This window comes from Salmo salar, chromosome ssa11 (assembly GCF_905237065.1).
Source record: "Salmo salar chromosome ssa11, Ssal_v3.1, whole genome shotgun sequence".
NCBI classification, from domain to species: Eukaryota; Metazoa; Chordata; class Actinopteri; order Salmoniformes; family Salmonidae; genus Salmo; species Salmo salar.
In genome coordinates this window covers 63,740,941-63,766,093 of record NC_059452.1, presented here as the reverse complement: position 1 = coordinate 63,766,093, position 25,153 = coordinate 63,740,941, and the positions used below count along the sequence as shown (strand labels likewise).

The 25,153-nt window shown below is 43.3% G+C and overlaps 1 protein-coding gene across 3 annotated transcripts in view; it reads left to right on the top strand.

Moving 5' to 3' along the window:
* LOC106562893 (interleukin-6 receptor subunit beta) overlaps positions 1-24,759 on the top strand; it is a 104,633-nt gene extending 79,874 nt beyond the window's left edge. For all 3 annotated transcript variants that reach the window (XM_014127965.2, XM_014127964.2, XM_014127966.2), the window contains 7 exons: positions 2,146-2,346; positions 2,622-2,723; positions 4,064-4,207; positions 4,456-4,596; positions 9,573-9,669; positions 11,370-11,451; positions 21,638-24,759. In XM_014127965.2, the coding sequence (XP_013983440.2) occupies positions 2,146-2,346; positions 2,622-2,723; positions 4,064-4,207; positions 4,456-4,596; positions 9,573-9,669; positions 11,370-11,451; positions 21,638-22,276 (1,406 nt within the window). In that variant the 3' untranslated portion in view covers positions 22,277-24,759. The remainder of the gene's footprint in view (positions 1-2,145; positions 2,347-2,621; positions 2,724-4,063; positions 4,208-4,455; positions 4,597-9,572; positions 9,670-11,369; positions 11,452-21,637) is intronic.
* The last annotated feature ends 394 nt before the right edge of the window (positions 24,760-25,153 follow it).

The following is a 25,153-nucleotide window of genomic DNA, read 5'->3' as shown; positions in this document are numbered from 1 at the left end:
CAAGCATAATGCCAAATTCCAGTCTGAACGATGTTTTGAATTCATTTCCCTCAGCCATTAGGTGCAGATTTATTTGTCACACACCTTTCTAACGAGTCCTTGTGAGCATCAGAAAGGAAAACAGAAAGCATGCATGTGTTCCTGAGAGTTGTAGCTTTCAGGAATGCACAGTGCTTAATTTGTAAATTGGGAGGTGTCGCAAAAAAAGTTAACCCGAGGGGGGGTGACCTGGAGGGCTCTGAGGTACCAGAACGCATAAGAAAAAACACCTTTATAATAAAGCATTGCATGCTGGTCTGGTCTGCCGTGTCTGCTTCACAAGCATTCCCAGAAATCTTGCAATGTTGTGCTTCTGGGTTTAGAAATGGTGATATTATATTTATCTAGCTAGCTTGGTTTAGCTCTGTTCATATACACTGCTCAAAAAAATAAAGGGAACACTTAAACAACACAATGTAACTCCAAGTCAATCACACTTCTGTGAAATCAAACTGTCCACTTAGGAAGCAACACTGATTGACAATAAATTTCACATGCTGTTGTGCAAATGGAATAGACAACAGGTGGAAATTGTAGGCAATTAGCAAGACACCCCCAATAAAGGAGTGGTTCTGCAGGTAGGGACCACAGACCACTTCTCAGTTCCTATGCTTCCTGGCTGATGTTTTGGTCACTTTTGAATGCTGGCGGTGCTTTCACTCTAGTGGTAGCATGAGACGGAGTCTACAACCCACACAAGTGTCTCAGGTAGTGCAGCTCATCCAGGATGGCACATCAATGCGAGCTGTGGCAAGAAGGTTTGCTGTGTCTGTCAGCGTAGTGTCCAGAGCATGGAGGCGCTACCAGGAGACAGGCCAGTACATCAGGAGACGTGGAGGAGGTCGTAGGAGGGCAACAACCCAGCAGCAGGACCGCTACCTCCGCCTTTGTGCAAGGAGAAGCAGGAAGAGCACTGCCAGAGCCCTGCAGAAGGACCTCCAGCAGGCCACAAATGTGCATGTGTCTGCTCAAACGGTCAGAAACAGACTCCATGAGGGTGGTATGAGGGCCCGACGTCCACAGATGGGGGTTGTGCTAACAGCCCAACACCGTGCAGGACGTTTGGCATTTGCTAGAGAACACCAAGATTGGCAAATTCGTCACTGGAGCCCTGTGCACTTCACAAATGAAAGCAGGTTCACACTGAGCATGTGACAGACGTGACAGAGTCTGGAGACGCCGTGGAGAACGTTCTGCTGCCTGCAACATCCTCCAGCATGACCAGTTTGGCGGTGGGTCAGTCATGGTGTGGGGTGGCATTTCTTTGGGGGGCCGCACAGCCCTCCATGTGCTCGCCAGAGGTAGCCTGACTGCCATTAGGTACCGAGATGAGATCCTCAGACTCCTTGTGAGACCATATGCTGGTGCGGTTGGCCCTGGGTTCCTCCTAATGCAAGACAATGCTAGACCTCATGTGGCTGGAGTGTGTCAGCAGTTCCTGCAAGAGGAAGGTGATGCTATGGACTGGCCAGCCCGTTCCCCAGACCTGAATCCAATTGAGCACATCTGGGACATCATGTCTCGCTCCATCCACCAACGCCATGTTGCACCACAGACTGTCCAGGAGTTGGTGGATGCTTTAGTCCAGGTCTGGGAGGAGATCCCTCAGGAGACCATCCGCCACCTCATCAGGAGCATGCCCAGGCGTTGTAGGGAGGTCATACAGGCACGTGGAGGCCACACACACTACTGAGTTTCATTTTGACTTGTTTTAAGGACATTACATCAAAGTTGGATCAGCCTGTAGTGTGGTTTTCCACTTTAATTTTGAGTGTGACTCCAAATCCAGACCTCGATGGGTTGATAAATTGGATTTCCATTGATTTATTTTTGTGTGATTTTGTTGTCAGCACATTCAACTATGTAAAGAAAAAAGTATTTAATACGATTATTTCTTTCATTCAAATCTAGGATGTGTTGTTTAAGTGTTCCCTTTATTTTTTTGAGCAGTATATTTATACGAATGTGTGTCAGGAGAGACTACAGTATATTGATGTAAATGGTTCACTGATGTCATGTCTTCTGCATTCTTAAAGCGTTGTAGTTTGGCATTGAGATGCTCATATCATGGTGTCACATTGTATTTGTGTATGCTGTATATTTCAGAGCCCGCTTCGGTGGAATCGCTTAGCTGGTTTACCCAGCAGGGGAGGCTGTGGGTGAAATGGCAGCCCCGCAATGTGACGGCCACGGGGGAGCCCTACAGGTCCGAGGTGACGGAGTACATACTGGAGTGGGTGTCTGTCAGCGATGGCGCTATGGACTGGCAGAGAGAACGTAGGCACACTAGGACGGCAGCCATTAAAGGTAAGAAAGAGACACACATGCTATGTTTTTACTGAGTATTGTCTTGTAGTTTGGCTATAAACTCTGGTTGTCTTTCTGCTGGTTTTGATGTCTTATGTTGACTAGGGATGAGTTTGATTAAAATACAATGTAAGTGACACCCATCAACTGATTTGATTCTGGAAAAACTTGTGTGGAACTCATCCCTAATGTTGACTATATTGGTAAACGGGTCACAGGGATCAAATAAATCCAAACATTATTGTACTGTCTTATGTCTAATTTTCCCAATCAAGGTAACCTTCAGAAGTTCAATCGCTACAATATATCTGTGTATCCCATGTACTCTGGGTGGACTGGGAAGCCATTGACCATAGCAGCCTTTCTGGAACAAGGAGGTAAGAAATAGTACTTGTCACTGAACTACTGTAAAGTATACACAGTATTTTCTGTGTAATATACCTATGGTGGCGGTTTCCCGGACACAGCTTAAGACTATTCCTGGACCTAATTTTTTTATTTTACCTTTATTTAACCAGGTAGGCTAGTTGAGAACAAGTTCTTATTTATAACTGAGACCTGACCAAGATAAAGCAAAGCAGTGCGACACAAACAACCACACAGAGTTACACATGGAATAAACAAACATACAGTCAATAACACAATAGAAAACAAGTCGATGTACAGTGTGTGCAAATGAGGTAAGATAAGGGAGGTAAGGCAATAAAATAGGCCATAGTGGCGAGGTAATTACGACATAGCAATTAAACACTGGGGTGATAGATGTTCAGAAGATGAATGTGCAAGTAGAGATACTGGTGTCACGTCCTGACCCTTGTAAGATGTCATTTTCTATAGTAGAGTGGTCAGGGCGTGACAGGGGGTGTTTTTGGTTGGTTTTCGTGTTTTCTGTTTCTATGTTGTTTTTCTAGGTTTCTATGTTGGGGTTGTTGGGATGATCTCCAATTAGAGGCAGCCGGTTCTCGTTGTCTCTAATTGGAGATCATATTTATGTAGGGGGTTTTGCCATTTGGTTTTGTGGGTTGTTCATTTTGAGTAGTGTGTTTTCTCTCTGCGTCACAGTTTGTTGTTTTTGTTATTTCAAGTATTTGGTGTATTGCATTTAGTTTCACGGTTTAATAAAGATGTGGAACTACAAACACGCTGCGCCTTGGTCCGATCCTTTAAACAGCCGTGACAACTGGGGTGAAAAATAAAAATAAATACATACAGTAGGGGGATGAGGTAGTTGGATGGGCTATTTACAGATGGGCTATGTACAGGTGCAATGATCAGCTGCTCTGACAGCTGGTGCTTGATGTTAGTGAGGGAGATCTAAGTCTCCACCTTCAGTGATTTTTGCAATTCGTTCCAGTCATTCGCAGCAGAGAACTGGAAGGAAAGGCGGCCAAATGAGGAATTGGCTTTGGGGGTGACCAGTGAAATATACCTGCTGGAGCGCGTGCTGCGGGTGGGTGCTGCTATGATGACCAGTGAACTGAGATAAGGCGGGGCTTTACCTAGCAGAGACTTGTAGATGACCTGGAGCCAGTGGGTTTGGCGACGAGTATGAAGCGAGGGCCAGCCAACGAGAGTTTACAGGTCGCAGTGGTGGGTTGTATATGGGGCTTTGGTGACAAAACGGATGGCACTGTGATAGACTGCATCCAATTTGTTGAGTAGAGTGTTGAAGGCTATTTTGTAAATATTTTTTCACCACCTGTTCTGGTTGATGCAGCTCCGCTGGAGGGTCCCTCTGTGAAAGTGCGGCGGACAGGGAAAAACGAAGCTGAGCTGGAGTGGATGGAGATTCCACTGGACAAACAGCGAGGGTTCATCACCAACTACACCATCTTCTTCATCACAGGGGGCAAGGAACACTGTAAGCAACCACACCTTGTAGACATTACTACACAATCATACCTCTTTATGAATGTGTTTCTTTGGCTATAGTTGGACCTTTACTGGTATTTGAAAATACCAGTATATGAAAGTACTGGTATTTGAAAGTGAAGTACTTGTAAGTACTGATATTTGTAAGTACACTATATGTGTTTTTTTTGTCCAACCTAAACATTTACAGCTGCAATAAAAATAAAAGAATTGTACAAATGTCTTTGTTTTTTTCAGCAATAGTTGTCTCTACCGACACCTACTCTTACACTGTGAAGCGCATGGCCAGCAACAGCAAGTATGTGGTGCGGGTCATGGCATCTACAGTACAAGGCTCTACAAACAGCTCGGACCTGTCATTCAATACTCTGATGTATGGTGAGTGAAGCATTGTTAACTGGACACTTCATGATATAAGGTATACAGTATGTATACAGAGTGAATATGGTGCATTCTGAAAGTATTCAGACCCCTTGACTTTTTCCACATTTTGTTACATTAGACTTATTCTAAAATTGATTACATTTGTGTTTTTCCCTCATCAATCTAATATACCCCATAATGACAAAGCAAAACTGAAATTTGTGCAAGTTTATTACAAATAAAAACCTATCACATTTACATAAGTATTCAGACCCTTTACTCAGTACTTTATTGAAGAGGCAGCAGGTAGCCTAGTGGTTAGAGCTTTGGACTAAGTAACCGAAAGGTTGCAAGATTGAATTCCCAAGCTGACAAGGTAATAATCTGTCGTTCTGCCCCTGAACAAGGCAGTTAACTCACTGTTCCTAGGCCGTCATTGTAAATAAGAATTTGTTCTTAACTGACTTGCCTAGTTATAAAATAAAGCACCTTTGGCAGTGATTACAACCTCAAGTCTTGGGTATGATGCTACAAGCATGGCATGCCTGTATTTGGGGAGTTTCTCACATTATTCTCTGCAGATCCTCTTAAGCTCTGTCGGGTTGGATGGGGAGCGTCAATGCACAGCGAATTTCAGGTCTCTCCAGAGATGTTACATCGGGTTAAAGTCCAGGCTCTGGCTGGGCCACTCAAGGACAGTCAGAGACTTGTCCCGAAGCCACTCCTGTGTTGTTTTGGTTGTGTGCTTAGTGTCGTTGTCCTGTTGGAAGGTGATCCTTCGCCCCAGTCTGAGGTCCTGAGTGCTCTGGAGCAGGTTTTCATCAAGGATCTCTCTGTACTTTGCTCCATTCATCTTTCCCTCGATCCTGACTAGTCTCCCAGTTCCTGCTGAAAAACATTACCACAGCATGATGCTGCCACCACCATGCTTCACCGTAGGAATGGTGCCAGGTTTCCTCCTGACGTGACACTTGGCATTCAGGCCAAATAGTTCAATCTTGGTTTCTCATGGTCTGAGAGTCTTTAGGCGCCTTTTTTCAAACTCCAAGTGAGCTGCCTTTTGCTGAGGACCTGTGCCTCGACACGATCCTGTCTCGGAGCTCTATGGACAATTCCTTTGACCTCATGGCTTGGTTTTTGCTCTGACATGCACTGTCAACTGTGGGACCTTCTATAGACAGGTGTGTGCCTTTCCAAATCATGTCCAACCAATTGAATTTACCACTGGTGGACTCCAATCAAGTTGGAGAAATATCTCAAGGATGATCAATGGAAGCAAGATTCACCTGAGCTAAATTTCACATCTCATAGGAAAGGGTCTGAATACTTTTGTAAATAACCTGTTTTCACTTTGTCATTATAGGGTATTGTGTGTATATTGATGAGGATTTTTTTTTAATGTAATTCATATTAGAAATACGCTGTAACGTAACAAAATGTGGAAAAAGTCTAGGAGTCTGAATACTTTCCGAATGCACTGTGTGTATACAGTACCAGTCAAACGTTTGGACACACCCACTCATTCAAGGGTTTAACACATATGGAATAATGTAGTAACCAGAAAAGTGTTAAACAAATCAAAATATGTTATTTTAGATTCTTCAAAGGAGCCACTCTTTGCCTTGATGACAGCTTTGCACACTCTTGGCATTCTCTTACCCAGCTTCACCTGGAATGCTTTTCCAACAGTCTTGAAGGAGTTCCAAAATATGCTGAGCACTTGTTGGCTGCTTTTCCTTCACTCTGCAGTCCAACTCATCCCAAACAATCTCAACTGGGTTGAGGTCGGGTGATTGTGGAGGCCAGGTCATCTGAAGAAGCTCTCCATCACTCTCTTTCTTGGTCAAATATCCCTTACACAGCCTGGAAGTGTGTTGGGTCATTGCTGCAGAATGCTGGTTAAGTGTGCCTTGAATTCCAAATAAATCAGACAGTGTTACCAGCAAAGCACCCCCACACCATAACACCTCCTCCATGCTTCACGGTGTGAACCACATATGTGGAGATCAGCCCTTCACCTACTCTGCGTCTCACAAAGACACGGCGGTAGGAATCAAACCAAAGGACAGATTTCCACCGATCTAATGTCCATTGCTCGTGTTTCTTGCGCCAAGCAAGTCTCTTCTTCTTATTGGTGTCCTTTAGTAGTGGTTTATTTGCAGAAATTCGACCATGAAGGCCTGAGTCACGCAGTCTCCTATGAACAGTTGATGTTGTTGTGTCTGTTACTTGAACTCTGTGAAGCATTTTTTTGGGCTGCAATTTCAGAGGCTAGTAATTCTAATGAACTTGTCCTCTGCAGCAGAGGTAACTCTGGGTCTTCCATTCCTGTGGCAGTCCTCATGAGTGCCAGTTTCATCATAGCGCTTGATTGTTTTTGTCACAAAAAGGTGCCGTGTTGAATTGACCAAACTGCAGCGGGTATGTGGATACTCATTCTTTTAATGGAAAAAAACAAAGCATCCACAGGAAAAACAAAACAATAAACAGTACTCACGACTAGACAGTGTAGCAGGCTCAATAAACGCAGTGCTCACAAACAATTACCCACAAACACACAGACAAACACACCCTACTAATATAGGACTCCCAATCAAAGGCAACTCAACACACCTGCCTTCAATTGGGAGTCCAATCCCAATCCCAATTAACCTATACCCACAACTAACTAACTAAACCTAGAAATACATAAACACAGAGCAGTGCCCAAAACCCCCGGAATACATAAATAAAACAACCTACTACCTACACCACCACCCCAAACCATATAAAACAAATACCCTCTGCCACATCCTGACCAAACTCCAACAACAAATAACCCTTAACTGGTCAGGACGTGACAGTACCCCCCCTCAAGGTGCAGACCCCGGAATGCACCTAAAAGAAAAACAAACCCCCAAACAAAAAATATCCCCCTAAACAATAAGGGAGGGAAGGGAGGGTGGCTGCCGTCAACGACGGCACTGTGCTGCACCCTCCCTCTCCAACTCACCTACCCTGGAGGTGGCTCAGGTGCAGGATGTGGACCTCGCTCCACCTTCGGCGTCGCCCACTTCAGTGGCGCCGATAGCTGCACCGGGCAGACGGGCCACTCGGGCTGACCCTGGCAGACGGACCACTCGGGCTGGGCCGGAGGACAGGCGGGCCACTCGGGCTGGGCCGGAGAACAGGCGGGCCACTCGGGCTGGGCCGGAGGACAGGCGGGCCACTCGGGCTGGGCCGGAGGACAGGCGGGCCACTCGGGCTGGGCCGGAGGACAGGCGGGCCACTCGGGCTGGGCCGGAGGACAGGCGGGCCACTCTGGCAGACCCGGAGGGCAGTCGGGCCACTCTGGCAGACCCGGAGGGCAGTCGGGCCACTCTGGCAGACCCGGAGGGCAGTCGGGCCACTCTGGCAGCTCCTGACTGGCAAGGCTGGGCTGTCGCACTAGATGCGTGGGGCTGGTATTGGATGTGCCAGTCTGGGCACACGCATCTTCGGGCTAGTGCGGGGAGCGGGAACAGGCTGAACAGGACTAGGCTGACTACTGGGAAGCTTGGTCCGGGTTGCTGGTATTGGTCGTGCCAGACTGGAGGTACTCACTTCCGGGAAAGCACGAGAGGCAGGAACCGGAACGACTGGGCCATGGAGGCGCACAGGTGGCCGTGATCGCACCGCCTGCACAACCCGTCCTGGCTGGATGGAACATGTAGCCCTGCACGAGCGGGGTGCTGGTGCAGGGCAGACTGGGCTGTGCGTGCGTGTAGGCGAGAGTGCGCACCTCAGCGAAACACGGCGCTCTCACCTCCGTACGCATCTCCACATACTCACGGGTAGCTGGCTTATGGCTCTTCCTAGACCTAGCCAAACTACCCGTGTGCCCCCCCCTTAAAAAATCTTGGGGGTGCCTCTCCGGCTTCCTCGCCAGCGCGTTCATGGCTTCAAAACGCCAAAAAGCCTGATGCCAAGGTCCAGCCCCGTCCAAAATCTCCTCCCAAGTCCATCTCTCCCCATAGTCCATATACTTAGCGTGCCGCTCCTCTCTCCGCTGCTTGGTCTTGGTTTGTGAGTAATTCTGTCACATCCTGACCAAACTCCAACAACAAATAACCCTTAACTGGTCAGGACGTGACAGTTTTTTTGCGACTGCACAGAGTTCTTGAAATGTTCCACAATGACATACCTTCACATTTTAAAGTAATGATGGACTGTCGTTTCTCTTTGCTTATTTGAGCTGTTCTTGCCATAGTATGGACTTGGTCTTTTACCAAATAGGGCTATCTTCTGTATACCAATCCTACCTTGTCACAACACAACTGATTGTTTCAAACGCATTAAGAAGGAAAGAAATTTCACAAATGAACTTTTAACAAGGCACACCTGTTAATTGAAATACATTCCAGGTGACTACCTCTTGAAACTGGTTGAGAGAATGCCAAGAGTGTGCAAAGCTGTCATCAAGGCAAAGGGTGGCTACTTTGAACAATCTCAAATATAAAATATATTTGGATGTGTTTAACACTTTTTTGCTTACTACATGATTCCATATGTGTTATTTCATAGTGTTGATGTCTTCACTATTATTCTACAATGTAGACATTTTATTTAAAATAAAGAAAAGCCTTTGAATGAGTAGGTGTGTCAACTTGACTGGTACTGTATATACAGTATGTTCCATCCTAAAACTTTTAAATATATTTCCATATATTTTGTATTCCAGTAATATCTTTTCATATTTTGTAGTGTGTCCCAGTAAAGCTTTTTCGAAGTAGCAGTCCTGAACACCCAATGCTCTAAATACATTTCGTAGTCGCTACTTCAACCTATTCATTGTGCCCTTTTGTCATTTCTCCTTTTTGTTGTAGTCTATTTTAGTTGTACTGTTACTGTATCTCCATCCTGTGTTTGTCCACAGTTTCTAGAAGGACATTTTTCCTGACCAACACGGTTGATTTTAAGGCATGTTGCTAGCTTCCCAATGTCCATTCTAGTTCTATGTGTCTATCCCTCAGCTCCCGGGCAGATAGAAGCCATTGTGGTGTCTGTGTGCATCAGCTTCCTGTTTTTCATAGTGCTGACCATGCTCTGCTGCATTTACAAAATGGACTCGTAAGTCTCAACTACACTCTTGAATTGTATGAAGTAGAATGTCTCTACATTTTAGATTTGGATGTTTACAATGGCTGAAGTGTGATGTTCAATTGTAAGAGCATTTACTCAGATTTGAGTAACACAAAGTAATTGTTATTAAATCCAGACTTTTTCTCAGTGTTTTTTACTCTTTCCACGATGAGTCAAAAACGCATTTAATATTCTTGCACAATTGCACTTTTGACTATAGTTACCCAGCAAAACAATGTTTATCAAAGAACATTAAAAATAAACTCTAGCAGATTAGTTCAAACATGCTCTCTCGCTGATGCGTTACTGCTGGGGAGTATGCTTCCTATCACACATCAGCTGGTCTCTGTCTAAACAAGGAAAAAGTAACGTTAGTACTAGTAGCTATTTTGAGACGGAAAAATAGTTAAGTTAAACTTCTTGTAAGGTTCGCAATAATGGCCCGACTCAGTTTACCAAGGAAAAACATAGGAATGTGTATGTAGAGACTCTTATCCCTAGCGCCCTTGTCAATTGGACAACAGCCATCACTATTGTTAATACAAGGTAAGGCTAGTGTAAGACACTGAAGACTCGTTGCAAATGGCACCCTATTTCCTTTATAGTGCACTACTTTTGACCAGGGCCCATAGGGAATAAGGTGCCATTTGGGATGCATCCTATACCGTGGTGTCCGAAATTGACACCCTTGATAAAGATTAGCGAAGATGACAATATTAAGTAAATAATTTACCTAAATACTGAGCTATATTGTATGCTCAAATCATTTGGGAAATGATATTATTTTATACTAATACAATTGCTCAGAGAAAGATATTTTGTGTACCCGTAGGTTGAAAATGTCCGATTTGTGCACTGATAAGAGCCTAAATTGGAACGCACTAGCTGTACAGTAACATGCTATAAATGTCAGAGGTCAGGTTGACTGGCAGCTGTTCTGAACTTGAGTACCGCATGCAACAAGAAGTTACCCCCATCCCTCCCACTGATTGGGAAACTTTTGCATATGTTTTGTTGTCTGAGTGAGGGAAATTCTTTAAATTAAGAGGACTTTATGTATTTTGAAAGATGAGACATTGAGGATTATAATAAATACCACTTTGATGTCATGCAAGCAAGCCAAACACCCATCCAAATGTGAACTTCACATTTCCATATCATAAAACTCATGTCATATACAGTGTCAACGTTTATGATCACTATGTTTGATGTACAGGTACAAGTATGGCTGGGAATTGCCAGGAATCTTGCGTTACAATATTATCTCGATACTTAGGTGCCGATACAATATGTATTGCGATTCAATACTTTGATTTTACTTTGATTCCAATGGGCCAAACATACTTTTGTATATATAGTGTATGTGGGCACCTCTTCAAATTTGTGGATTTGGCTATTTAAGCCACACCCATTGCTGACAGGTGTATACAATCGAGCACACAGCCATGCAATCTCCATACACAAACATTGGCAGTAGAAGGGCCTAACTGAATTTATTTTTTTTTTTAACTATTACTTGGTAAACAAAATATTTATCTCGGAACAATTGTGTTAGTATAAAAACTACTTTACCAAAATTTGATGACACTATAGCTCAGTATTTGAATTATTTATTGTATACAGTCATTTCTGCTCATCTTTATCAAGGATGTCAATAATTTCGAAACCCACTGTTGTTTTCTATGTAGGATAAAGAAGAAGATCTGGCCACCGGTTCCAGATCCCTCCAACAGCACTATCGCTAAATGGTCTCCTGATTTCACATCCAAAGTAAGTTTAAGTGCCTCCTGTGCTAGTCAAAGAGGATGTTTACGTAAGATAAGATGGTACTTTATTTAAAAACTTTATAGTACAACTCACCGGCTGAGCCACTTGTCAATTAATTTTATCTGTGTTGCTGAACTCTCAAAACATTTATTGCTCCTATCTGCTCTCCACTGACCGTAACATCCACATGGCTCGTTCCACCACAAAAACTAGATTGACACCCACCATCTCAGATTGTTCTAAAATCGTTTCGGTTGTTAGAAACAGAAGATTATTTTGTTGAAATATAATTTGATCTCTGAGAAATTAAGCTAATTGATTGCATCCAAATTGGCCATTTATATTTATAGAATTCATATAATATTCAATACATATAGTACCTATCATCTAATTTGGACCAAGTTTTTTTCTAACTATGAGTAAGACAAGTAGTATGGAGCTGCGCCTCGGAGTATTGTTTATTCATCCTATCCTTCATCCAAACTTGCAATGCCTCTCATTCATAATGCAATCTTTTATAAGTGTGCATGACAGAGTCATCAGTTGGACTCATGGAATTTCTCCATTTGTCTACTTTGCCTGTAAAATATTAATTAAAGTAATTTGCAATGTCATGTTGTTTTGTAAAAAACATACCCTTTGATTCAAGAAAGGAGGCAAACATGTTTGAATACCTACCCATTATAACATTCAAAGTTCTCCATTGTTTTTTTCAATCACCCTTGACTTCATATATTTTGTGCTGATAATATCCTTTCTTTTTACCTTGGTCTCAAGATTTCTTAAATGTACAATAACTTTGCTTATCAGACAGAGTGCCAGATCTATCTGCTTCCTTTTGGCATCATTATGTTGAACCATTACATTTCTCAGCTCATCATCAATCCATGGGGCACTGTTTGACCTCACAGTGCGTTTTCTTAATGGGGCATGCTTATCAACAATACTCATAAATAATTTCACAAACACACTCAGTGCCATTTCAGGATCATCCTAACTACACACTTCCAGCCATTCCACATTCTAAACCTCATCCACAAATGAGTCCTGATTGAACCCCTTGTAGGACCTTTGGTATATTACTGTGCCATTCAGCCACAACAGCATTAGTGAGGTCGAGCACTGATTAGCGATTAGGCCTGGCTCGCAGTCGGCGTTCCAATTCATCCCAAAGGTGTTCGATGGGGTTGAGGTCAGGTCCAAGCTTTACACTACTCCAGCCGACTCTTGGCATTGCGCATGGTGATTTCAGGCTTGTGTGCGGCTGCATGGAAACACATTTCATGAAGCTCCCGACGAGGAGCTTCCAGAGGCAGTTTGGAACTTGGAAGTGAGTGTTGCTGATTTTTACGCTCTTCGTACTTTCCACTTCACAATAACAGCACTTACAGTTGACTGGGGCAGCCCTAGCAGGACAGAAATTTGATGAACTGACTTATTGGAAAGGTGGCATCCTATGATGGTGCCACGTTGAAAGTTACTGAGCTCTTCAGTGAAGCCATTCTACTGCCCATGTTTGTCTATGGAGATTGCACGGCTGGGCGTGGCTGAATTATCCGAATCCACTAATTTGAAGGGATGTCCACATACTTTTGTGTATATATATAATGTACCTTATCCAACATTTCACAAATTACATCAAGCTATTTCACATCAGCATTAGACCTGTAGCAGCAGCCAACTAGTATAGGTTTCAAATGTGATAAATGCACCTGTACCTATAGCACCTCTAATCCATTCAACATTAAGTCCTTACGTTGTTTTGCTGGAATATGACTCTGGGCGTAAACTGTGACTCAACCTCCACACCTATTCCTGTCCCTTCTGAACAAATGATATCCCTATAGTTAGATCTCAGCATCCTCAAAAGAAGAGTCCAAGTTAGTCTCTGATATTGCTAATACATGAATCTTATGACTGCATTAGACAGCATATTTCATGAATCTTTATTCCTTAAAGTGCATATATTCAAATTGGCAATCAACAGACATTTCTTTGGTAAGTTTAGAGTAGGGATCATCAACTAGATGCAGCCACAGACCAATTATTTCTTCAGCGTATGGTCAGGGGGCTGGAACATAATTTGTAGACTGCAAGTTGACCGCAAGAAGTCCAAACAGATCCTGACTAAAACATAATAAGCCTGCTTACACTTGTATACGATCACATATGTCTCTCCATTATGTGATTACTTGGAGCTGGAGCTTATTTGCTGGTGTTTTTACGTTATGTCCAACAATTCACCCACGTGCCCGCTGGCTGCCAGTTGGGGATCCCTGGTTTAGAATATTTGATTGTCCAAGCATGAATCAGCAGTTGGAATCTGAGTGATACTCTCTGTGTGTGTTCGCATGTGCGTGCGTGCGTATTTGGGGGTGGGTCAGAACCTGGCAATATCAAGATGTAGGATGGGACATAAACCTAACAATTTCAATGACTAATTTGTATGAACAGGGGGGAAAAACATCACCAAATTCACAGAGAATACATTATATAGGATGAGAGTACTCCGAGCCGCTGCTCCATTCTACTTGTCTTACTCATTGTTAAAAAAACTTTTGGTCCAAATCGGATGTGAGGTACTATATTCAATATTATATGAATTACAATGGGCAATTTGGTTGCAATCAATTAGCTTAATTTCTCAGAGATCAAATTATATTTCAACAAAATAATAATTTAGGAATGCTAATGTTATCTTTTACTAACTGCAGAAACAATTTTAGAACAATCTGAGATGGTGGGTGTCATGGTTTGCTGAAATGACATGGAATGACCCACATGAGTCATTGTGATAGTGTTACCAGCAGGTGTGGTTTACCTAGATGACAAGTGATAGGACCAAAAGGTAAAAGAAAATATCTAATTTGACAGTTCACACAATTTGGGGAGCTATAGAGTAACTTTACAGTTTTATGCATTTAGGGTTAGTAGTAGGTCCTGATCCATTTTACACCAAATGTTCTTCCCTCACCACTAGGAGGATCTATAACCCTCCTCACTACTATGCATCAGGGTTGGGCTCAATTCCAATTCAGTTCAAGAGGAGAATAATAAATGATATTCATGAGTGGCAAAGTCTTTGAAAATAATAGGTTGATTTTCAGTTCAGGAATTGCATTTCACCCATGCATTCCTATTCGATAAATGCGGTAAAGAGATCAATCGAACTTGACCAAAACAATGGAATTGCCATGGAAACGTGTGTGGGGAAAGGGCCGTGGGGTAAAGATCCTGAGTCTCCTAAAGTGCCCCCCAGAAAGATCTGCCTACATTTAGACTATATTGTTTATTTTACAGCTTGTTGAGGTAAAAATTGGAGTATAATGCTTGTATGGATGTCAGTCCAAACACATGTTCATCGTTACCAATTAACCGCATTATGGTTAAAAACGACTTTGACTAACACCACCGATTTCTGTATGCTAGCTATGCTTAGCAGTTTATACAAACGGGAGTTAGCATTTAGTAGACACTTTTTCTGAACCTGAAACGGGACAACATCTACATGTTATGCAGCGAAAACAGTCAAGTATATCCAAATCGGACTGTCAGACCATGAAACGTTCTGAAAATCAGTATTCTCACTAAAGCGTCTGTAGCATCCGAACTGTGGGCTACAAACTAATATGATTTTGGCAGCTTCGTTAAATAGTACCCGCAAAACACCAGTCTCAACGTCAACAGTGAAGAGGCGACTCTGGGATGCTGGCCTTCTAGGCAATGTTGCAAAGAAAAAGCCATATCTCAGACTGGCCAATAAAAAGAAAAGATTAAGATGGGCAAAAGAACACAGACACTGGAGAGAGGAACTCTGCTTAGAAGACAGCATCCCGGAGTCGCCTCTTCACTGTTGACGTTGACACTGGTGTTTTGCGGGTACTATTTAATGAAGCTGCCAGTTGAGGACTTGTGAGACGTCTGTTTCTCAAACTAGACACTCTAATGTACATGTCCTCTTGCTCAATTGTGCACCGGGGCCTCCCATTCCTCTTTCAATTCTGGTTAGAGCCAGTTTGCGCTATTCTGTGAAGGGGGTAGTACACAGCGTTGTACGATATCTTCAGTTTGTTGGCAATTTCTCGCATGGAACAGCCTTCATTTCTCAGAACAAGAATAGACTGACGAGTTTCAGAAGAAAGGTCTTTGTTTCTGTCATTTTGAGCCTGTAATCGAACCCACAAATGCTGATGCTCAACTAGTCCAAAGAAGGCCAGTTTTTTTTATTGCAGTTTTCAGCTGTGCTAACATAATTGCAAAAGGGTTTTCTAATGATCAATTAGCATTTTAAAAGGATCAACTTGGATTAGCTAACACAACGTGCCATTGGAAAACAGGAGTGATGGTTGCTGATAATGGGCCTCTCTACGCCTATGTAGATATTCCATTACAAATCTGCCGTTTCCAGCTACAATAGTCATTTACAATATTTAACAATGTCTACACTGTATTTCTGATAAATTTGATGTTTTTTAATGGACAATTTTTTTTTGCTTTTCTTTCAAGAACAAGGACATTTCTAAGTGACCCCACTCTTTTCAACGGTAGTGTGTATATATACACTGCTCAAAAAAATAAAGGGAACACTTAAACAACACATCCTAGATCTGAATGAAATAAATAATCTTATTAAATACTTTTTTCTTTACATAGTTGAAAGTGCTGACAACAAAATCACACAAAAAGAATCAATGGAAATCCAATTTATCAACCCATGGAGGTCTGTATTTGGAGTCACACTCAAAATTAAAGTGGAAAACCACACTACAGGCTGATCCAACTTTGATGTAATGTCCTTAAAACAAGTCAAAATGAGGCTCAGTAGTGTGTGTAGCCTCCACGTGCCTGTATGACCTCCCTACAATGCCTGGGCATGCTCCTGATGAGGTGGCGGATGGTCTCCTGAGGGATCTCCTCCCAGACCTGGACTAAAGCATCCGCCAACTCCTGGACAGTCTGTGGTGCAACGTGGCATTGGTGGATGGAGCGAGACATGATGTCCCAGATGTGCTCAATTGGATTCAGGTCTGGGGAACGGGCAGGCCAGTCCATAGCATCAATGCCTTCCTCTTGCAGGAACTGCTGACACACTCCAGCCACATGAGGTCTAGCATTGTCTTGCATTAGGAGGAACCCAGGGCCAACCGCACCAGCATATGGTCTCACAAGGGGTCTGAGTTTCTCATCTCGGTACCTAATGGCAGTCAGGCTACCTCTGGCGAGCACATGGAGGGCTGTGCGGCACCCCAAAGAAATGCCACCCCACACCATGACTGACCCACCGCCAAACCGGTCATGCTGGAGGATGTTGCAGGCAGCAGAACGTTCTCCATGGCGTCTCCAGACTCTGTCACGTCTGTCACGTGCTCAATGTGACCATGCTTTCATCTGTGAAGAGCACAGGGCGCCATTGGCGAATTTGCCAATCTTGGTGTTCTCTGGCAAATGCCAAACGTCCTGCACGGTGTTGGGCTGTAAGCACAACCCCCACCTGTGGACGTCGGGCCCTCATACCACCCTCATGGAGTCTGTTTCTGACCGTTTGAGCAGACACGTGCACATGTGTGGCCTGCTGGAGGTCATTTTGCAGGGCTCTGGCAGTGCTCCTCCTTGCACAAAGGCGGAGGTAGCGGTCCTGCTGCTGGGTTGTTCCCCTCCTACGGCCTCCTCCACGTCTGCTGATGTACTGGCCTGTCTCCTGGTAGCGCCTCCATGCTCTGGACACTACGCTGACAGACACAGAAAACCTTCTTGCCACAGCTCGCATTGATGTGCCATCCTGGATGAGCTGCACTACCTGAGCCACTTGTGTGGGTTGTAGACTCCATCTCATGCTACCACTAGAGTGAAAGCACCACCAGCATTAAAAAGTGACCAAAACATCAGCCTGGAAGCATAGGAACTGAGAAGTGGTCTGTTGTCTCCACCTGCAGAACCACTCCTTTATGGGAGGTGTCTTGCTTATTGCCTATAATTTCCACCTGCTGTCTATTCCATTTGCACAACAGCATGTGAAATTTATTGTCAATCAGTGTTGCTTCCTAAGTGGACAGTTTGATTTCACAGAAGTGTGATTGACTTGGAGTTACATTGTGTTGTTTAAGTGTTCCCTTTATTTTTTTGAGCAGTATATTTCCTGAGCTTTCTTATAACTCCTAAATATAAGACCAGTATATTCAACTTCTCAGATGCATTCAGTTTCAGTTTTCGAATTCAGAGACAACGTCCTGGTACTTTGCCAGCCAGGAAAGGTAGAAGAGAAAAGATCGAATCAAATGCTCACTGTGGTAAACAGAAAGGTCCACTCATGGTTTTGGCATGATAAGCTTGGATCATCTGGTCACTCAATGTAGAGGGGATGAAGATGCGGTAATGGGTGCTGTGTGTTCCATCTCCTCTTGGAGTTTTTCGATACACTTTATCCTGAATTATGCTGAACTTCTCATTGAAGCGACTCTTTGAGTCTTCAGACAGACTCTTGTGAATCACCATGATGGCGGCATCATTCTGCTGTGCTCTTCACATAAACTACCGCTAAGTGTCTGGATGATGAGTAAGTGCTACACAATGGAAGACAAACATTGACAGTCTGTAATCCGTGAAAAGGCATCTGGTACAACATTCAGTTTTCCTTTGCAATACTCAATGATGAAGTCAAACCTCTGAAGTCTGATAGACCAGTGAATAAGATGGCTGTTGGTCTTACCTGATGCCAGAACCCACTGCAGAGCAGCGTGGTCTGTGACAACTGTGAAGACCTTCACCTCCAAGTAGTAGCTCCATTTCTCCAAAGCCTAGACCACAGCGACACACTCCCTTTGTCGTTGAATAATCCCTCTCGGCTGAATTAAGGGTGTGACTTGCATAGGCAATAACTTATTCTGTTCCAGGTCCTGTTTGATGAGCCAAGACTGCTCCAAATCCTGTTTACTTGTATCCGTGTACACGATGAAGTGAGCATTCAGGTTAGGATGTCCAAGCACTGGTGGAGTGTTTGAGTGCTTTAAATGTGCTTTGGCATGCAGGGGTCCATTGGAATTTCAGCCCCTTCTTACAGTGGTTGAGTGGTTCAGCAACCTTTGAAAAGTCAGGCACTAACCTGTGGTACCATCCAGCCATACCCAGGAAGCGCTGAACAGCCTTGAGGGATGTGGGAATTGGGAACTCCTGCACTGCTGAAACCTTGGCTGAATCTGCATGGATACCTTCAGCATTAACCACATGACCAAGGAACCTGAGTTCTGGCTGCAGGGTCAAACCTGCAGCCTTTAGTCTGTCGAAGATGGACTGTATGTTTTGCAGATGATCAGAGGCAGAGTAGATTATGATGTCATCCAGATACACAAGACCATTTCTTCCACTCAGATCTCCCAGGACAGTCTCCATCAGCCTTTGGAAGGTTGCTGGAGCGTTCTTCAAACCAAAAGGCATGACTTTAAAGGAGTACAAACCAGCAGGGCTGACAAAGGCAGTCTTGTCCTGACTGGCGGGACCCATTGCCACCTGCCAAAAGCCGCTGTTCAGATCCAGATTACTGAAGATGGATGCTCCTGCCAGAGAGTCTCTGAGCAGTTTGTTGTTGGTTTTCCTCCATTTGACGGGGGAGGTGAGCAACCTCAGCTGCACATCTTTCTGATCAGCCTCCACACTTTCACTGATTTCCCCTGCATTGTCAAACTATGGTTGGTGTGTGTCCATTGTTGTTCCATTTGTCCAGTGAGCACAGAGACACCTCTCCCAATCTGTCTGGGTAACAGGGTAACAGGAAGAGGTTGAGGGGAGGGTAATGGCGGAGAAGTTATAGCTGAGCCTGAAGCCTGAGGATAAGTCCTTCCACAATGAAAGAATCCCGGTCATAATTTCCATTAGGTGTGTCCACATTGACACAGTATGGGGTTCCAACAAAAGACATGATTCAGCTTTGTGTGGGTGGTGTCATGGGTGCTTTTCTCTTCAAGCCCCTGTTCGGGCTCCAATTCTATAGCAGTATTGTTAGAGGGGGTAAAGAGAGAGATTTTGTTCGGGCGCCAGGCAGGTATTAACCCTGTTGAAAGGAGAAGAGTAGGATGGATGGAGTACCACTACCAGACACACACACATCAGCAGAAGAGACTGCCTAGAGTGTAGCCTGTTGGTCAGATAGCCAGTGGAGAGAAAAGATAAGACACACCATATAAAAACACACATCACAGCACAGTAACCCCACCAATAATACCTCATACAATAATAATGGCAGAGCAATTTAACGGCAACTTCATGGAAACAATTGACAAGAAAGAACCCAGTCATCAACATTAGAGGATTTCCAGTATAGTGTATTACCTATATAGTGAGGGGGTATGAATGGGTGTGTGTGGGCCTGATGGTTTGTTTTTCAAAGCTTGGCAACAATGTTGCTACTACTAGGCCTCCTGAGTAGTGCAGTGGTCTAATGCACTGCATTGCAGTGCTAGCTGTGCCACTGGAGATCCTGGGTTCATGTTCAGGCACTGTCGCAGCCGGCCGCGACTGGGAGACCCATGGGGCGGTGCACAATTGGCCCAGCGTTGTCCGGGTTAGGGGAGGGTTTGGCCGGCAGGGATGTCCTTGTCCCATTGCGTACCTGTGACTCCTGTGGCGGGCCGGGCACAATGCACACTGACACGGTCGCCAGGTGCACGGTGTTTCCTCTGACACATTGGTGCTGCTGGCTTCCGGGTTAAGTGGGCATTGTGTCAAGAAGCAGTGCAGCTTGGTTGTTGTTGTGTTTCTGAGGACGCACGGCTCTCGACCTTCGCCTCTCCCGAGTCCGTACGGGAGTTGCAGCGACGAGACAAGACTGTAACTACCAATTGGATACCACGAAATTTGGAGAAAAAGGTCAAAGTAAAAAATAAATAAATGTTGCTTCTACTACATGTGAACAGTGATGGGAGCGGTCTAAGTATGAGGTCAAAGAGGGGTGAAATGTAACCGAGGTGGTTTGATGAATCAGGCTCTTTTGATGAGTAACCTTGCTGGAGACGTGAAGACTTGTGTTAGCTTCCAGAATTGATCCCTTTGGGCTTTAGCTAAGTGGGCTAACACAGTCTTGTGACATGCAGGAGACCTAGTTCGAAAGAGCGAGATTAAATCGGGAGTGGAACGTATATCCTTAGGTCTATGACAGGGCTAATCTGTATTCTTATGGTGGCCAATTTCTTGAATGGGGTCATAATAGTTTATAGCCGAAACGGTTCAAACACTAGAGCCAAATTCATAGGAAGAAAATTAATTCTACGTGCCACATTTGCTTCAGAAACCTCCAGAAACTTCTGTTTACCACAGTGAGCATTTAATTGTATCCGGTTCTTCTCTACTTTTCCTGGCTGGCAAAGTCCCAGCATGTTGTCTCTGGTTTTGAATCTGAATTTGAAAACTGAATCGGAATGCTTTAGAGAAATTCAATAAATGAAACTTTGATCCACTTGAAATTATAGTTTGTAAGCTTGATACACAATGAATGTAATATCTACCATATTGAAACTGAATATATTAATATTGGATTTGAATATTCAATTAAATTGAGATATATTTTAAAACTGATTGCAATATTCACTTAATTCAGTTTCAAATCATGAAATACTAGTTCAGTGTGTTTAATTCAACGATTCAATTTGTGCATTACAAATTTGAAAGTATTACATTCAAATTCAATATCCTAATATGCTATTTCTAAGTTTTGTTTTTGTCTTACTTTCTGTTTTCTACACCAGTTGAAAATACAATATTTTTGGTTATAGAAAATATATTTCACAGCGGTTTAGATGGTACAATGATTCTCTAAACTATACTTGCTTATTTTTTCACAGAAACTGAAATTAGATGAACTATTAGAATTTTAGCAACCAGGAAATGGTGGAGCAATATCTGTATAGTGCATCTTTAATTAAGGAAACACTGTGGGCCTGTTACAATACATAAATCATGACGGATTTGACGAATATCCACTTTGGTTCACCTTCAACAATTGTGATCTAACAATCTGGTCAATGGAAAGTCTGTGCTCTTTTGACTGCTTTACCGCATCTATAGGCACATGTTGCTAAATGCAGATGTGTCCATTTCAGTCATTTTACCATTTCACTCTTTTTTCAGCGTATTGTAACATAGATGTGAAATGCACTTTAAAGAGAACTTGACTTGACTTAACCCTCCCTTTTTGTTCCAGGCTGACACTCCTAAGGAGAGCGCGCTGGGTGACGTGAGTATTGTAGAGGTGGACGTGTTCGACAGGAAGTCTCTGTGTGAGGAGGATAAGGCAGGCCTGCCGCTCAAGAAGGACAAGTACCTGTCGGAGGAGCATAGCAGCGGTATCGGCGGCTCCTCCTGCCTGTCGTCACCTCACCAGAGCGTCTCAGACAGCGATGAGGGCGGCGACGAGGGCCAAACTACAGCCAGCACCGTCCAGTACTCATCGGTGGTGGCATCCTGCGGCTACAAGGGCCAGACCCCCTGCCCTCTCCCCCTGTCCGGCTCCTCCCAGACGCCCAGCTTCGCTCGCTCCGAGTCCACCCAACCCCTGCTGGACAGCGAGGAGCACCCGGAGGTCCCCGAGTCACACCAGCGCTACCTGCGGAACCCCTACTTCGGGCGCTTGCCTGGGGGGAACGATGGCGACAGCGGAGACCTGGAGGACTTGAACCAGATGGAGATGAAGAAGCAGGGGTTGGCTTTGCGCCGGTTCTGCCCCCTGGAGGAGGACTTTCAGCAGACCACACCCACAGAGGAGGGTCAGTCACCTGACGGACAGCCAGGCCCTGACCCTAGCTACATGCCTCAGCTCAGTGGCTACAGGCCTCAGTGTTAGGAGGATGTATGGTGACTTAGTTCGAGGTTGTCACACTTCATGTACAGTGACTCTTCCTCTGTGCCTTTGTTAATTTCACTTTTGTTTCAAGCTTTTATATTATGAATTATGTCAGCCTATTATTTTTGCACTTACCCAAATGGCAATCATGAACTTCATGTGGTCATCGTGACTTGCCTTGTTAAATCTATTTTAAGTGGATGATATAGTTTGCCTTTATGTCAAGGTTTTATTGTTTTTAACATCCTAAAAAGCAAATAGATGCCTACGTGCAGACCCGTTAATTACTGACCTAGGTAGTTGGCGTCACCCATTGACCTCCGAAGAAAAGTCCATAGCCTAGATGTGGAACCCTATTCTCTACAAGCCGGCCAAGTTTAACCTTGAATGGACAAAGTGTGATGACGCATCATTCCAAGAAAGAGGACTTGAAGGAAGCGGAAAGGTGATGCTAGCCAATACAACAGGACCCTCTTGAAATTCAGTACCTTCAGAAAGTATTGATACCCCTTGACTTATTCCACATTTTGTTACATCCTAAATTCTAAATGGATTTAATATAAAGGTTCTCACCAATCTACACACAATACCCATAACAACAAAGTGAAAACATGTTTTTTGAATTTTTAGCAAATTTATTGAAAAGGAAAAACATGATTTACATAAGAATTCACACCCCTGACTCAATACACGTTAGAATCATCTTTGACAGCAATTACAGCTGTGAGTCTATCTGGGTAAGTCTCCAAGAGCTATGCGCAGCTGGATTGTACAAGTTCATCATTGCTCGACAACCATTTAAGTCTTGCCATAGATTTTCAAGCTAATTTAAATCAAAACTGTAACTAGGCTACACAGGAACATTCAATGTCATCTTGGTAAGCAACTCCAGTGTATTTTTTTACTTTTGTTTTAGGTTATTGTCCTGCTGAAAGCTGTATTTGTTTCCCAGTGTCTGTTGGAAAGCATACTGAACCAGGTTTTCCTCTAGGATTTTGCCTGTGCTTAGGTCTATTCCATTTTATTATTTTTTTTTTTCCCAAAAAACTCTCTAGTCCTTGCTGATGACAAGCATACCCATAACATGATGCAGGCACCACCATGCTTGAAAATATAAAGTGTGGTACTCTGTGATGTGTTGGATTTGCCCCAAACATAACTCTTTGTATTCAGGACATAAATTACATTTCTTTGACACATATTTTACAGTTTTACTTTAGTGCCTTATCGCAAACAGGATACATGTTTTGAAATATTTGTATTCTGTACAGGCTTCCTTCTTTTCACTCTGTCATGTAGGTTAGTGTTGTGGAGTAACTGCAATGTTATTGAACCATCCTCAGTTTTCTCCTATCACAGCCATTAAACTCTGGTAGGAAGGACGCATTTAACTTTATAGTGACTGGGTGTATAGATACACCATCCAAAGTGTAATTTAATAGCTTCACCATGCTCTAAAGGATATTCAATGTCTGCTTTTTTTTTTACCCATCTGCCAGTTGGTGCCCTTCTTTGTGAGGCATTGGAAAACTTCCTTGCTCAATGCTCAACTGAGGGACCTTACAAGTAATTGTATGTGTGGGGTACAGAGACGAGGTAGTCATTCAAAAATCATGTTAATACTTATTGCACACAGTGAGTGCATGCAACTTGTGACTTGTTAAGCAACATTTTACTCCTGAACTTTAGGATAGCCATAAAAGGGGTTGAATAATTGGCTCAACATTTCAGCTTTGCATTTTTTATTAATTTGTAAAAATGTCAAAAAACATTGTTCCTCTTTGAAATTATGGGCTATTGTGTGTAGGCCAATGAGATACGATCTCAATTTAATACATTTTAAATTCAGACTGTAACACAGAATGTGGAAAAAGTCAAGGGGTGTGAATACGTTGAAGACACTGTATGCTACACTAGTAGGTGTATGGTTAGTGACATATCTTTCCAGATAGACAACTGTTTGACAAATGTACATTTTGCCTTTTTACAATGCCTTATTCCTTTTTTTCAAAGTCTTGTTGGCTTTACGTCATGATGGAAGTGTTGCATTATTATATATACTGAAAAGGAAGTTTATGTATAATTTGTTTCTGGAAATGTTTTTCATATGAATTTTTGTGTTGTCATGAATTTTCTGAAGACTGAAAAGTGCAGTATATTTTGTTCATTTGTTTGAGATTCTTTTTTTTGGAACATACGTACAGATCTCAACAGGACCAACTCCCATATTTGTTCTTAAAGAGAATATGGTCAGAAAGGGATGTTACATGTACAGACTATTTAAATATTGCTACTTGAGGGTTCTGAAAAATATTCTTACACCATCACTCAGTTAACACTACTTTTCCACATATACGGGAAACATAACATAGCCTAGTACTCCACTGCATGCCACCAGAATACATGTGCCCTTTTTGGAGCATGGTTTGTGAATGTGTGACATTATACAGTATGAAATAAAACAAAAGTGTTATCCATGTGAACTAATAATTAACTACGCTTCTAAGTCAGCATATCTTTATAGAGCTTTATTTTCAGTGAGACCTTCAACATTAATAGAACAGAATATATTAGTCCTGTCACAAACTTCGTCGTCTGACGATAAGGAGAAATCACTGTCAGACCAATACGCTGCGGGTTGCGTGTTCCACATTTTATGAAGTTTGATGCACACGGAAAAACAATAAACTAGAACGACAGAAGACAGTTTCACAGGCTATAACTATACGTAGCAGTGTGAAATAAAACAACCCACAAAAACCAGGTGACAAACACACTCCTAATATATGACTCCCAATTAGGAACAACGATAACCAGCTGTCCCTGATCGGGAGCCACACAGACCAACATAGAAACAGAAATACCAGAAAAACACAT